Source organism: Peromyscus eremicus, chromosome X (genome assembly GCF_949786415.1).
Source record: "Peromyscus eremicus chromosome X, PerEre_H2_v1, whole genome shotgun sequence".
NCBI lineage: Eukaryota > Metazoa > Chordata > Mammalia > Rodentia > Cricetidae > Peromyscus > Peromyscus eremicus.
Genome location: NC_081439.1, coordinates 40482972 through 40498631, shown reverse-complemented (window position 1 = coordinate 40498631; position 15660 = coordinate 40482972). Strand labels below are relative to the sequence as shown.

The 15660-nt window shown below is 34.7% G+C and overlaps 1 protein-coding gene across 8 annotated transcripts in view; it reads right to left on the bottom strand.

Annotated features, from left to right (window-relative positions):
- Dmd (dystrophin) overlaps positions 1 to 15660 on the bottom strand; it is a 2092376-nt gene that overhangs the window by 1161007 nt on the left and 915709 nt on the right. For all 8 annotated transcript variants that reach the window (XM_059250112.1, XM_059250109.1, XM_059250111.1 and 5 more), the window contains one exon: positions 8793 to 8965. In XM_059250112.1, coding sequence (XP_059106095.1) covers positions 8793 to 8965 — 173 coding nt within the window. The remainder of the gene's footprint in view (positions 1 to 8792; positions 8966 to 15660) is intronic.

Genomic DNA, 15660 nt, shown 5'->3' with positions numbered 1-15660 from the left:
TTAATACCAATACTCTCTAAATTGTTCCACACAATAGAAACAGAAGGAACATTACCAAACTCCTTCTATGAGGCTACAATTACCCTGATTCCTAAACCAAACAAGGATACAACAAAGAAAGAGAACTACAGACCGAACTCCCTCATGAACATTGATGCAAAAATACTCAATAAAATACTGGCAAACAGACTCCAAGAACACATCAAAACAATTATCCACCATGATCAAGTAGGATTCATTCCAGGGATGCAAGGGTGGTTCAACATACGAAAGTCCGTCAATGTAATACACCATATTAACAAACTCAAAGAAAAAAACCACATGATCATCTCACTAGATGCAGAAAAGGCATTTGACAAAATCCAACACCCCTTCATGATAAAGGTCTTGGAGTTATCAGGAATACAGGGAAAACTAACTTTTTGAAGATGATAGAGGACCAGAATAAGGAAATAACTAAATCCCTTAAACAAATTGAAGAAAAGACAAACAAAAAAATTAGAGGAAATGAATAAATTTCTTACAGACAGCCAAGAAAAAGCAAACAAGTAAAGAAAAAGAAAACAAAACAGTTCAAGACCTGAAAATGGAAATAGAAGCAATAAACAAAACACAAACTGAGGGAATCCTGGAAATGGAAATTTAGGTAAGCAGACAGAAACTACAGATACAAGCATCACCAACCGAATACAAGAGATGGAAGAGAGACTCTCAGCCATTGAAGATGCAATAGAAGAAATTAATACATCAGTCAAAGAAAATGTTAAATCTAAAAAAATCCTGACCAAGCATGATATAGCTTTGTCTTTAGGTAGATTGATTCCCAGTTTTCTGAGAAACCACCACACTGATTTCCAAAGTGGCTGTATGAGTTTGAATTCTCACTAGCAACATATCCTCTCCAGCATAAGTTGTCACTAGTGTTTTTGACCTTAGCCATTCTGACAGGTGTAAGATAGAATCTCAGAGGCATTTTGATTTGCATTTCCCTGATAGCTAAGGGTGTTAAACAATTTGTTGAGTGTTTCTTGGCCATTTGTGATTCTTCTGTTAAGAATTCTCTGTGTAGATCTGTACCCAATTTTCAACTGGATTATTTAGTTTGTTGATATCTAGATCCTTGAGTTCTTTATATATTTGGAAATCAGCCTTCTCTTGGATGTAGAGTTAGTGAAGATCTTTTTCCATTCTGTAGGCTGCCCAAAGGAAACCCAATCATACCAAAAAGACACTTGTTCAGTTATGTTCATAGCATCTTCATTTGTAATAGCCAGAACCTGGAAACAACCTAGTCCCTACACTAAGAAATGGATAAAGAAAATTTTGTACATTTACAAAATGCAGTATTACTCAGCAGCAAAAACAATGACATCATGAAATTTGCCAGCAAGTAGATGGAGAAAATCATTCTGAGTGAGGTAATATAGACCCAGAAAGAAAAACGTGGTCTATACTCACATATAAGTGGACATTAGCAGTTAAGTAAAGGATAATCATGCTACAATCCACAGACCCAGAGAGGCTAAGTAACTGGGAACATTCAAGGGTGGAATCCATGGATCTCCCTGGGGAGGGGAAATAAAATAGGTTTTGCAGGTGGATTGGGTTTGGGTATGGATGGGAACAGGAGGGATCAGATAAGTGGTAGGGGAGATGGAAAGAGAGACTATTGATAGCAATAACTATAATGGAGGATGGGGGCATTAGGAGTGTGATGGAGAAAGCTAGTACAGTGGAAACTTCCTGAAATCCACCACAGTGACCTTAGCAAAGTCTCCTAGTAATAGGTGATAAGGAGCAGAACTGCCCATCTTCTATTACCAGGAAAGGTTCCTAGCAGTGTGACTGGAACATCAACTCAGCCATGAATTCTTCGACCTACAATCTGTCTTGCCTGCAAGATGTGCTGGAGTAATGGTGGCACAGAATTTCTGGAAGTGACCAATCAATGACTGCTCCAAATGGAGGCCCATGCTGCAAGGGAGAGCACACACTGGATGGCCAAAAACCAGAGGCAGGATAGACCAAAGGCCTAGGATAGAACCAAACAGGACTCTGAGGTAAAAACAAAAGGTCAATGAAATGATTCCTAATGATATTATACTATACTCACAGATCAGTGCCTAGCTCATTTGTCATCAGAGGGGGCTGTCATCCAGCAACTGATAGGAGCAGATGCAGACACCCATAGCCAAACACTTGGAAGATCCAGGTGAACTCCACAGTAGAGGGCAGGAAGGATTGTAGGAACCAGAGTGGTTGAGTACACTAAGAGGGCAAGGCCCACAGAATCAACTAAGCATGGCTCATAGGGGTTCACAGAGACTGAAGTGATAAACACGAACCCCATATCAGTCAGAGCTATGTCCTATGCATATACCTTGTAGTTGTGTAGTTGGGTATTGTAGTAGGACTCCTAAAAGTAGGAGTGGGGAGTGTCTCTGACTCATTTGCCTGCTTTTAGGCCTCTTTTCTCCTACTGGGTTGCCTCATCCAACCTTGATCAGAGAGTTTGTTCCCAGTCTTATGTGTTTTGTTAGGCCATGTTTGGGGGATATCCCTGGGAGGCCTGCTCGGTTTTTTGTTTGTTTGTTTGTTTTTGTTTTTATTTATTTATTTATTTATTTGGTTGTTTTGTTTTGTTTTTTCTTGGGTGGAGGGAATAGAAGAAGAGTGGATAGAAGGAAAGAGGCAGGAGGAGAGGGACTAGGATTAGTGGGGGAAAGAGGAAGTGTTCTCAGAATGTAATATATGAGAGAAGAATAATAGTTAAAAAATAGCCTTGTTAACCATTGGACAGCATATCTGAAATAGATGTTGGGGAGACAAGAAAGATAGCACAGCCAGTAAAGTGCTTGCTGTAAAGTTCAAAAACAAGAACAACATCATCATCAACAACAAAAATATGTATTCATTCCAGTCTGGCTTCTTTTATTTAACACAGTGCTAGACAATTGTTCTTTAATTTATACTGCTATCTCCCTATGTATATTTATTTACCAATACTTAATTGATTTTATGAAACAGTGTAAGTAATAGATTTCCATTTTTAAAATATACTGATTTTCTTAGCCATTTTAAAGGAATTTTTGCTGTAGAAATTCAGCATTATTTGAATCAGTGATCTTGACTTTATGTTCTTGTATGATCATATGTAAAGCTCAAAATCTTGAATTTAACTACTTATGTACATAGGAGATCCACTCTGAAACATATGACTAAATGGATTTTTCAGGGAGGAATGGAGATTCTATAAAAACTCTATCTTATCTTAGACCAGAAACTTGTCGTAACACAATAATGCCATCTTATAGCTGCATAGCAATTTGAAGTCTAGAAACTGCTTGATTTATTATCCTGTTAAAATTGTGCTATATTCAGAAGTTTTAATGAGTAAATTCATGAACATATGACAGATACATCACTGTCTTTAGAAATCATAAATGTTATATAAGAAAATAAAGATAATAATACAGAGTGTCTAACATTTGGTAGTCCCTTTTTCCTGGAGTCCAGCTCCAGATGAGGGCAGGGTTTGAAGAATGGTGGATGCAAGAGCAGCGACAGAGGAATTAGACACAAGATAGCTACTTCTTAGTTTCATTTTCAGAGAGATGGACAGAGAGGAAGCATACAGGAGTCATCCCCAGTGGTGGATGGGTCCCACCAGAGAAAGTAAGGAGCTGATGGGGAAGGAAGTGAGCCAGGCCATGATGGTTGGGAGGATCTTGCAGCCTGATTGACTATCAGCCAGAGTGCTCTTTATTTATGCAGAATTTAATAAGCAGTGATACAATCATGATGTTCTAAAACATAGATCATATCATTTTTGTTTTTGGACATGTGTTTCATTTCCTTTTGCTCATCTTTTGGTCATAATTAATAAACTTGACAGAATAGAGATATTATTTCCAATTATTTTCCATCAAGTTTTGATATCATTAATAAAATGATTTATCATTCTTACACATTAACTCCATAACCCATTTTTTAAGAATCTAGAGGCATATAACAACCTGTTCTCAGGCTAGTAGCTTTGGTTGCTTCAAGGACACTAGACCAAAACAAAATCTTCAAGCCACCCTGGGCATTTTGCCATGTCCTAAGTGTGTATTATTAACTCCTAATGGTCAGAGTGGCCAAGAAAAATCCTCAGGCAAAGCCTGCTGCAGTTATTATTCAAATTCTGGCACAATACATTGTTCCCATTTATATCTTTATAGAATTTGTCTATAAGTCTAATCTTGGCATTCTGTTTTTCCTTGGGTCATATGACATTATAGTGGCTCTGCATGAGCTACTTTTTCTGAGAGGGAGGTCCAGGCACCTTATACTTTTATCATCTTTCCACTCCATACTTTGCTCATCAATATGTCTCTGTGCAGGGCAGAGGTATATGCCACATAATTGTCTGAGTGTACAGTGGGGAGATGCTTATAATCTGAATTGTGGCCAACTCCTCTAGCCCACTGAATCTTGTTGATATTTTAAGTTTACTTTATTTTGAATATCTTGTTTCTGTGTAAGTACAGGACAGATGTTTCAAAAATGTCTCATAGTCTCATGAACAGACTTCTGGCTTATTTGTGTGTCACAACCTCCAAGGCATAAGAAAGACCTTCAGGTAGATAAGGTTATCTCCCTGAAAGTGGGGGGGAATAGTATGTTCAGAACTTCCTGGGGAAGCTTAGGAGCAGTATTCCTGGGAGAAGGCATAAATGATTCATAAGAAATTTTCCATCAATCCAATATCCTCATATTGTACAAATATTAAGTGTTCCAAGTATGCAACAAGTGGAGATGAAAACCAAAGGTGGCATGGCAGCAAACATGTGGCTCAGCTTTGCTAGATCATTGTCAAGCAGCTGTGCTGGCTTTATGATTTCTGCCATTCCATCCAGATATGGCTGTGCCACTTTTTAAATCATATTTTTAATTCTTGAAAATCCCACACATGTATACAATGAAATATGATCATATCTGTCCCCATTTCAATCCCTACTCTTTTTGAAACTACCAAATACTCCAATTCCCAACTCTATTTTTTTTTTTGATAACTGAAATCCAATGAGTGCTGCCAGTCTGCTCATGGGTATGAGACCTTCCACTAGCAGGCCAGTTTGAAGGTTTGCAGAATTAATACTGTATCCCTAACACCAGCAAGTATATATATATATATATATATATATATATATATATATATATATATATATATTTAATTTCCACATTTCTTATAGGTTCTTTGACACATCTAGCTACAGGTTCTTGGCTGCAATAATGTCCCATATAGGTTCCATAACATGGACTTTAATTCTGAACAAAATATGGTTGATTAAACCCATAACATTAATGCCACTGCTGTACCTGTGGTTGGTGGTATTTTGTCAGTTCTATATTTACTGTAAGTCATCAGGTTCACAGGTGGGTAAGATTGGTGATTACTTTTCTTCACTGATAGTGAGCTTCTTCTTACAGTATATAACAATTAACACAAAGACACACAACTGGTCATGATGCAGAGAAGAAGACACTGTAGAGTGTTCAGCTCTAAATGTGTCATCTGAATCATACCACTCTTCCCAAGGCTAAGAAATCATCACAGAAGGTGAGCTAGAAAGACTGTGAGACTCATAAATGATAGATGACTGCAAAGAACTGTTTTCTGGATATGGCAGGAGAGTTGTATATGAAATAACAGATTGTGACAATACTCACGAGGTGTGTACAAGCCCAAGCCAGACAAAATCCCACCATAGAAGGTAAAGATAGGCACAAAGCCCCCCCACCCTAGATAAAGAACTACTGGCAATTAATAGCTGCTGGGAGAAGAAGAGTCTCTTTTCTTTAAGGGTTTAAGCATAGTATGTTGACCATATTCCATGGCAAGCCCCACACCAGAAGTATTTGGACAGCAGAAAAAAATATTTTGGTTTTCAAAGATAGCACAAACTTGGTTGGGTAATGAAATAGGGGTTGATCTTGGAGATGATGGAGAAGGATGTGAATATGATCAAAATACATTGCATGAAATTCTCAAAATTTACTTAAATATTATTTTAAAGAAATGAATCATGACAGAAGTACTTTATTTTGAGTCATTCCCGAGTCTGAATAAGATGGGTCAATTTCAGTTAGTGGGGTAATCACTCTTGCCCATAAGATAGCATACCTTATATTTATCTACCCTTATCTTACTGGCTGGGTATCAATTTTGTCTCCATATCTGTAATGATCTTCAAAGCAGAGACTAAGTCTAACTCATCTCTCCATAGTAACTGGAAAAATATGGAAGTATAAAAATAAAATATGGGATCAGCAGGTGCTTTCTGCCAATGCTGATAACATGAATTCATTACTGGGGACACATAATAGAAAGAGAAAACAACTTTTCAAATAGTCCTGTGAACTCTGCTTGTGTACTGTGGAACATGAATGCCCTGTCCCCACATGAAACAAACAAAACGTAATAAAATAGCAGAAATCAAACATCTCAGAGCCTCAGGATCATTTTTGTCATTACATTACCCCTCTTTTAGCAAGCCCTTGTACATTTGCTGTATCAGTGACTCCCCATGAAAACAGAAAATATTCTGTTCCCATTTTATATTTAAGGAGTATAAAACTTAGGGACATTGTTCAAGAATGCACAGCCAATCTAGATAAAAGCCACGATTCCCAAGGAAGGTGAACTCCAGACTTCCTATTTATAAGCAATTACTTATACATGTTTTATCTGAGATTTGACTAAAATTCATAGAAAATGATAGAGCTTCTAATTGTTGGAGAAGGCCAAGGAGAGTAAAGTGGGAACTCCCCTTTGGCCTCTGGACAAGAAAGAGTAAGACTATTGAGTTTAGAGACATAATTACTCACCCAAAACCTAAAATATCTCAAATTCGTGTGAAATTTCAGCTACTTCCTCTATGGACTAGCATTGGTTTTCCTGTTTCAATATTACATCTAGAGTCAAAGTGAAGTGAAAAGAAAATAACCATTTTAGTCTGTTCAAGGTGAATATACTTCTCACAGATCATCCGATATATGATTAAAGTGAAGAAGCATCCTCATAAAGCAAAAATGCTACATGTTTGTCATGATGGTAGTGCCTAAAGAAGTACAGTAATCATTGAGTACTCAAGATACTCCAAAAGTTCTTAGTATATGTGCATATCCCAGAATGATGCAAGAAAGTAAGAGGAAAAGCACAAAAGACAGTAGAACGAACACATTTCAAAAAAGTGATGAATCTGACCTCATTTGGAGAAGCCTGCAGTGACTCACAATTAGTCCACAGGGAGTATGAAAGTATACTACAGTAACAATGCCAGATTGTCTTTTACAGTATGTGTGCCAGATTGTTGATTTTCTCTTATTCATCAACAATGAAATTAGACATTATTGGTCTAAACGCATTGTCATTTGTTGAGATAAATGTATTAATTCAACTAAAGAGAGATATTCACACAAAACTAAAATTTGCAAAAACTATAAATTAAAATTTTTATTACTACACAGTAAATTGTAGGAGAATGTCACATCAAAGAATATATTTTGCATAAAGTAACAACCAAATTTGGAAACACTTGTAAGTTTAAAATGATTTATGGATATAATATTATAGGTAGTGACAAACACATACTCCAGCTTCAAGACATCATGATCCACTAATAATCTTGGAATTCAAGAGCCAGAAAACATTTAAAGCGAATCCTGATGAATATGATTGGTAAGATAGAGAGGAAACAAAGCATTTTAGAAACTGCAAAGCAGTTTCCTATTGCTAAAACATAATATAGAAGAGTTGTAGTGCAGACAACATGTGACAAATAGCATGCTTGACCAGATCTAGGTGAATAGAGGTCATGTGAAGACTGTTTATGCAGAATTAATGAGTCAGTGTTTTATTCATAGGAAAATAATATTACAGAACTAAAGTTATTATATTTTACAAAAATAACACTAGATGAAAGATAATTGGGAAGACAGTAAAGACAATCATTGGTGAAAACTGAAATTATTCTCTGAAATATCTATTTCAGAGTATAATGTAGTAAACTAAAACCTGAAGTATAAGGATGACTATAAATAGACACATGAGAGATACAATATAATTTGAATTCTTTTTAGGCAAATGAAGAAGTCTACATTTAAATTTCAGAACTTAAAGTTGTTTTATGAGGTTAGAAAACTTGTATTCTAAATTTATAAAAGAAGAAATAATTCACCAATTGTGATGTGAAGTTAATGCATATGAATGGCTCCAAAAATTAACTCCAAAGTTAAATATTTTCCTTAAGGTGAGCACAAAAATTGATTTCAAATCAATTAAATATGCTTTCCATATTAAACACAGGGAAAGAGCCTATTAAATACATACATATTAACTTCCAAAAAGAAATAATAAATTAAAATGAAGGGTTTTTTTTGTTATATTAAAATACACTGCTCTAAGTACCATAACTCTTCACTTGATCTTAGCCAAAAGGACGAGAAGCGATAGTACCATAACTCTTACAAATATACAGGAGGCAGATAGAATTGAAGATATATATTTTACACTTTGTATCAGTTTAATTAGATGAACAAAACAGATTTCACATTATGTGCAGTTTTAGAGAATGATGTAATATACAAACACAGTGTCTCAGTAACTCAGTCCATTAGTAATAATGTACTTGTATTTTATAGTAATATATTTTCTGTCTTTCTACCCATGGAAACTATTTGAATGATTTTTAGAGTTTCTTGAAAAGTGAGATATAATCTTTCAGGACAATTAAAATGTTACCTACCCTTGCCGTTCTTTGTACATTCTATTAACTTTTTCCCACTGGAAATCCAGCTGTGACACTGCCTCCTGTAGCTTCACCCTTTCCACAGAGGTGGCACTTTGCAAGGCTGCTGTCTTCTTCTTGTGAATAACATCAATCCGACCTGAGATTTGTTTCAGATTGTCTTTTATATTCTGTAACAATGAAAAACATATATCATAAAAATATATCAGCTTTCTCTAGAAAGTAAAAAAGGAGAAATAGTCCTAGAAGAAATAGTTTTGCAATTCTAAATCACTGACTTTACTCATATTAGTCTTTATTTCCTATACTTGAATATGCCTAAATCAAATGAGTGAGTCATTGTCTTTATTCCAGTATAATTGATTTTACCCTACAGCTTAAAATTGCTTTCATTTGGTTTAAGATCTTTTTAATTTTCTATTTTCATGTCTGCAGATTCACTGTCTCCTCTTTGTATTCTTACCTTATGTCAATACTAAAGTGTACTTGTTGGTGTTTTCATAGATTTCCATTTGTGCCCAAATGATTTTTCATTAGTACTTATGACTTCCAATATCTTGTAAAAGATACTGATATTCAAACCCAGATTTTTATTCAAGGCATGTGCTCTGAAATCTAGACAGAACTTAATTTGTTGGCAGTATGCTGCCTCGGTAGCATCCCTTCTTGACAGGTCAGCTCTAGTTCCTGGGGGTTTGATGCTGCCTTCCTGCTTCTGGAGGCTTCTTCATACATATGGTTCACATACACTCATGAAAGTACACACATACACACATAAATTCATAACAAAACTGATTTTAAAATCAAAACTTTGAATGCAGTTGTCCTGGCCAATCACTTGGCCAAGTGACTACCTCTCAGGAAGACAGATCCATTTTAAGCTATGCTAAAGAGATAGGAGAAATAATTATCTTTTTTCAAGAGATAACATAGTTATCTTTCCTTGAATCCGTGCTCTTCAACACAGCCACTCCAGATCCACTCTAAGGTTCAGTTTTGTCTGTCTACTTTTCTCAGTCCTGATTCAGACAGGCACAACATTTCCTTTTGCTTCTCTTGTGTCTTTTTCTGTTGAATGCTGACCAGAGCCCAAGTATACTTACTCTAGTACTTTGGCCATTTTCACTCTTTCTCTAATGTTTTCTAGAAGTTTGGAGAAGGACTGATGTATCATTTGGTCATGAGGAACGTGAAATGTGGGGTGGTAGTCAAGTAGCAGAAGCAGTAAAGGCATTATAGCCCATATGTAACATTTAGAAAAAGAGGTAACAAATAGAAGCAACTGATTTTATAAAATGTAAAGAACTGGGAAAACGGCCTATGGTAGAGAGCGTAGAGGCATGGAATAATGGGCTTTGAATCTCAAACTGAAAACTGTGTTTAATTCAGTAGCTAAGAGTGAAGTGTGACTTTGTAAATTATAAATTATGAAAATTAAGCTGTACATCCTGGTGAGAACATAGATCATGTAAATTATAAGCAAATGTTCTAAATGGAGCTCTAACATTAAAATGAAATCAACTTTCGCTTATAGTCTTGTATATCCGCTCAAAGATGTATAGAATATGTCGTGAGTGGTATGAATTAGTTTCAAGTAAGGGTTTTCTTAGTAATGATAAGCTATTCTCCTCAAGTCCATATGTACCCTACGATGGGAAATTTACTTATTTGTTCAACACCTCAACTGAACTCTGAGGTAAAAGGCCATATCTGACACATTAGGTACTGACATATGAGGGAAAGGAGGGCGTGATAACACAGAAATAGCCTGTGAATTTACTCATCTTTAAAAATTCACACCAAAACTCTCTTCCACCACTTTTACTTACAGAAATGGTAATCACAGAAATATGCTGTGTTTTAATTGCATAAGAGAGGGTTACGTGGCTAGAGGAAGATTTTAAGAGAACACATGCAAGGTTGCATGAGGATGGATCCCTTGAGGAGTAAAGCTGGAATAAAGAGATCAGTTTGCCCAAAGATTAGTTCTCATAATATCTCGTTAAAGGCACTGTCATTTTCTTTCAGTAAAAATGGACTATTATAGTTGGATTTATTTGTCATGAGGTGTGTATTTGTTGACTAAAAGTTTATATTTTATAGAAACGAAGTTGAAAATATAACAGAAGTTATAAAAAACGTTTTAAGAGGATAGAGTGGATTTATTATCTGCTAGTAACCCTAAAAATCCACTATACCCAGTGTGTCTACGGCAGTCTGTCTTTGCCTTTGTTAGTTTCAACAGGACCTCTATGTTTGTGGCTCTGAGCCTTCAGTGTGTTTAGGGATGTTGCAATAACCTGACTACGTCATATGCGAGGAATTTACACCAACACGATTTCACTGCTGCTTCTCCTAATTTGTCTGACCTGGACAACTTGAGTTCAAAAGTATTTACCAGATGCAACTTCTGATTCTATAAGTCATTAATATCTTTTTCACTTGGGTATTGAGCCATTAACAAGAATCAAAGTCTGGTAAGCTTTCTATTACTTTTTAAAAGAAAGTTGATTCTTTGAATTCACATTAGACAACTGATCACATTTGCCTATATTTGGTAGCCCAAATGCTTAAAGCACGTAGTTCTAAGTACCTATAAAGGCTAAATTCAAATAAGAATAAAAGGATCTTACACACCAGCATACAAAATTTGTCTGGTTCTGGTTTAATGTGATATGTAAGTTTGTATGTGTACTCCTAATCACATGAGTGCATATGTGCAAACAAGCACAACCACACACAATACATACATTATCTTCGGATTTGAGCTTGAAAAGTTTCTTGATATAGCCTAACTTTCAGTTCTCTGGAAAATAGTATGAATGCTTAGAAGCATTGTGAACTATCCTAGTATTCAAAGGCAGTAAAACGTTCCAAAATGAGAAAAGCAGAAACTGGGACAGGGGATGCCACACTCCCTGGACATCAGATAATCAGTTCTTCCTGAGTTCGCAGAGAAGAATGCAAAAACTGGTTGAAGTCCAGAGAATTTTTTTCAAAGTCCCTAAACATAATATCATCCCCTAGGCATGCCATACACAAAAATAATATCAGCACCAAAGATAAAATTAACATTCTCCAGAGTTTACACTAAAATACAAAATCTCTTAGAGTTTTCATAATTTTAGTTAGTCTAGAAATAAGTGATCTTTATAGTTTTTGACCCTAAACCCCCCAAATAAAACCATAGTGTCTATAGTTGCTACGGTGAAGGAAAAATCCCTTGGAAAATTTACGTTTTTGCTTCCTGAATAGTTTCATACCTTATCTGAAATTATGATGTCAAAATGATAAAGTACTCAGTTTTTTCAACACCCTTTTTAATTTTGACAGGTACTGAAAAATTGACTCCCTCATTTCCAGATTATAATTTTAAGTCACTCTACTTGTAAGTGAAGATTTTAAAAATAAAAAGGAAAAGGAAAATCAAATTTCTAGAAGGTGCTTGTTCATGAATTAAATAATCCATATGTTTAATAATTAATATTGTGAACTGTTACACATTGTTTCAAATCTGTTTCACAGTATTATATAAGTTCAATAATACTCCAATGAATATATTATGAAGATAGAAAAATATACAGTGAAATAAATTTCATAAAAGGAAGACAAAATACAGGTAATAAAGTAAACAATTTGAATTTATATGCCACTCTGCTGTGGTTATTGTATCTACTTGAAAACCACATTTAACAGATTCATTAATGGCATGGACATAATAATATAGGCCTTGATTTTGAGGTATGTAATACTTTAAAAATGAGTCTTTCAGAAAAAAATACATTTAAAAGAACTCTACACAGATATTATAAGACTGAAGTACATTGCTTATTCAAGCTTATAGAATATGTATCTTTATAGGCTAAAAAGGGAGATAAACAGGAGATTGAAGACACTATATCTAGTAACCTAAACAACAAATTTATTTGCCAGCAAATCATGTTAAAAAAAAAAAAGGTCTCCAGCAACTCTTCATTTAACCATTTTATGTTCTCTCTGATAATAGTTGGATCTCAATAGTTTAGTATTTCTGCCACTTAATGTATAGTAACACTAATTTTCTTGCTGTAAGGGTGTTTGACAATAGTGTCTGCTTCTTCCACACTGTAGGGCAAAGTTATTCATATGAATGTAAGAAGATACTATGGAAACATAGTCAGCCAAAAGCAGGAGATAATAGTACCTGTTACATTGAACTTACTCTTGATTCTGATGAAAAAATCTTTAAAACAAATTGCCTGAATTTTTAAATTATTTTTTCCCTTACTTACAGCACAGTTTTCTACCTGGAATATCATGAAATATCCTAGTATTTCTTACATTTTAAGTAATCTAATTTCTGTTTCCCCTTCCCTATAGTTACGAAAATAAATGACCAGCTCCCTGATCCAAAATTTGAAACGTAGTTTAGCCAACAATGAAGCTTCAGCACTCAATTAATAAAAGGCTATTGCCTAAAATTCATGGGCATCTTCATTCTTTTGTTTTGTACTATTAATTAGACTGTAAAACACATTTCTGAGGTATTTATTTTCATATGAAGATTTTAAATGAGCCAATTGTATATAAAACATAAATCTAATTACTAAAGTTTGCTTTTAACAATAAAATATTTACTTCTAAAATTTTCAGTTCTCTTACTCAGAAAAGGTATATTTTAAAAGGCAATGTAAAATTACAGATATATGAATACATACATTAAAATTTAAGAAAATATGAAATTGTTATTTCAGTATTTCTTATCCTAAATGTGACTTACATATTTTAAAGATTCAGGTCTAAATGGGGCTAGAGATGTAGCTCAGTGTTAGTTAGGATGCTGGGATACAATGTCCAAAGTACTGGGTTTAAACCTCAGTACTTATGTAAGTATATTGAACTTGATGTTTTAAAAAATGCTGAAATTGCTTTCCAGTTTCCCTTAGTTTTCATTTCTGTGAATGTTTCATAGCAATTAATGCCAAGAAGCATGTGTAATTCACTTTTTTCACGAATTTAAAGAAAAAATGTATTTATTTTTATTTCATTTGTATGGGTGTTTTGTCTGCATGTATATTTGTGAAAATTGTGTGTGCAGTACCTGGAAAAGGCAGAAAATGTTGGCATATTCTCAAAACTAAAGTCCCAGACAGTTGTTAATCACCATGTGGGAGCTGGGAATACAACCCTGGTCCTCTGGAAGAATGATTAGTGCTCTTAATTGCAGAGCCACATCTCAAGCCCCTTCATGGATATTCTTTCTTGGCTTTTAGAGACAGGGTTTCTCTGGGTATCTCTGGCTGTCCTGGAACTGGCTCTGTAGACCAGGCTGTCCTTGAACTTAGAGATCTCCCTGCCTCTGCCTCACTAGCACTGGGATTGAAGGCATGTGCCACCCCTACCTTGCAGATGGGATTTTTTAAACACCTGTTTATAAAATCTGTGTACTTTCCTGTTGTTTTGTTCCCAGCCCTTTTATCTGCTAAACTCACTTATGAAGAAATGTTAGTCAATTCTATTATTTAAGTATCACTTTAACAAATGGCATATTGAGGTAATAAAATAAGAAAAGAAGTAGGTAAGAGGCCAAACTAGTAAAATATATCTATCACTAATGAGGACCAACAGGAGAGGTGTCCTTCAGGTAGAAAAAGTAACTTGCTAATGTGTAACTATGCTTCATGAACTCTGATTAAAATAGGGAGAGATTTCAGTCTATGAACTGATAGAAATTCAGCAATAGAGGTACTATGTTATCTTACAGAATTCCTCCCTCAACCAATTAGAGCATTTAACTAGCTAGCCAGAAACATATGTCTGGAAAAACCACCTCAAAATCTTTTGAACAGAAAGAATTGTACAAAGGTATAGTCTTTAAATTAGCTTGGAGAAACAGGAGAAACCCTTTCATCCCTTTATTTTTTCTTGTCTCCATTCAACTCTAACATTTTAAAGTTTTGCCTCACAAAATCCATCAATAATAATGTTTAGATTCGGAGTAATTTTAAATCAATCTTTTAGAGACAAAAAAAATCTCTTAGTTTTTATCCATATGTGTTTCCATAAAAACACTTCAGTTTTTGAGAGGATAATTTTTTGTTATTCCTCCAACTTACCTTTCTAATATACAACTTTTAAAATATCTTTACTAATGTTTTTAACCAGAAGAACATTTTTTGTATCAAAAGTTTGTCTAATACAGAAGTTAAGTATAGACTTTAATGAAGGCTTATCTGTGGGTATAAGGATAAGCATCTACACTACACTTAGAAATTATATTGGCTTCTGAAGTTGAGAGTGGGTGGGGGGCAGAGGAGGAGAATTTGATGCAAATTCAGTATACATGAATGAAATTCTCAAAAAAATTAAATTATATAAAAGAGAATGGAGATTTTAGTGTAAGAAAATAAGTCTCACAACAACACTATTTAACGACTGACTACATTACATGGGCAAATTACCTAACTGCTAGAAATCTTGGCTTCTCTATGATAATATGAATGTAATAGCAGTGACTTACCCATGAGGTTATTGTGATGAACAAATGAGTTATTAGAACTAAATTGTTTAGAACATTATTCTTTTGAAGACAACATTTAATCTGTTAGTATTGTTCAAAGCCTATGGTCTCCAAAGCTTAATGCAAGTATTCTTCCTTGATGCAAAGTCTTCTAAGGTTCTATTTTTACATTGCTTTGGATTAAGTTAACATTTAAAACTTATAATGTACATTTGATGTTAGATTATCTCCTTGCCCTTTATTACTTCCTAAATTGTGTGTTGAACACTGACATGTATAATTAATCATGTCACAAATTACTTAAACGTAAAGGTCATATAGTATTTTTCCTTTGGCTTTTAGAATGATAAGCACAGTTCTTATAGC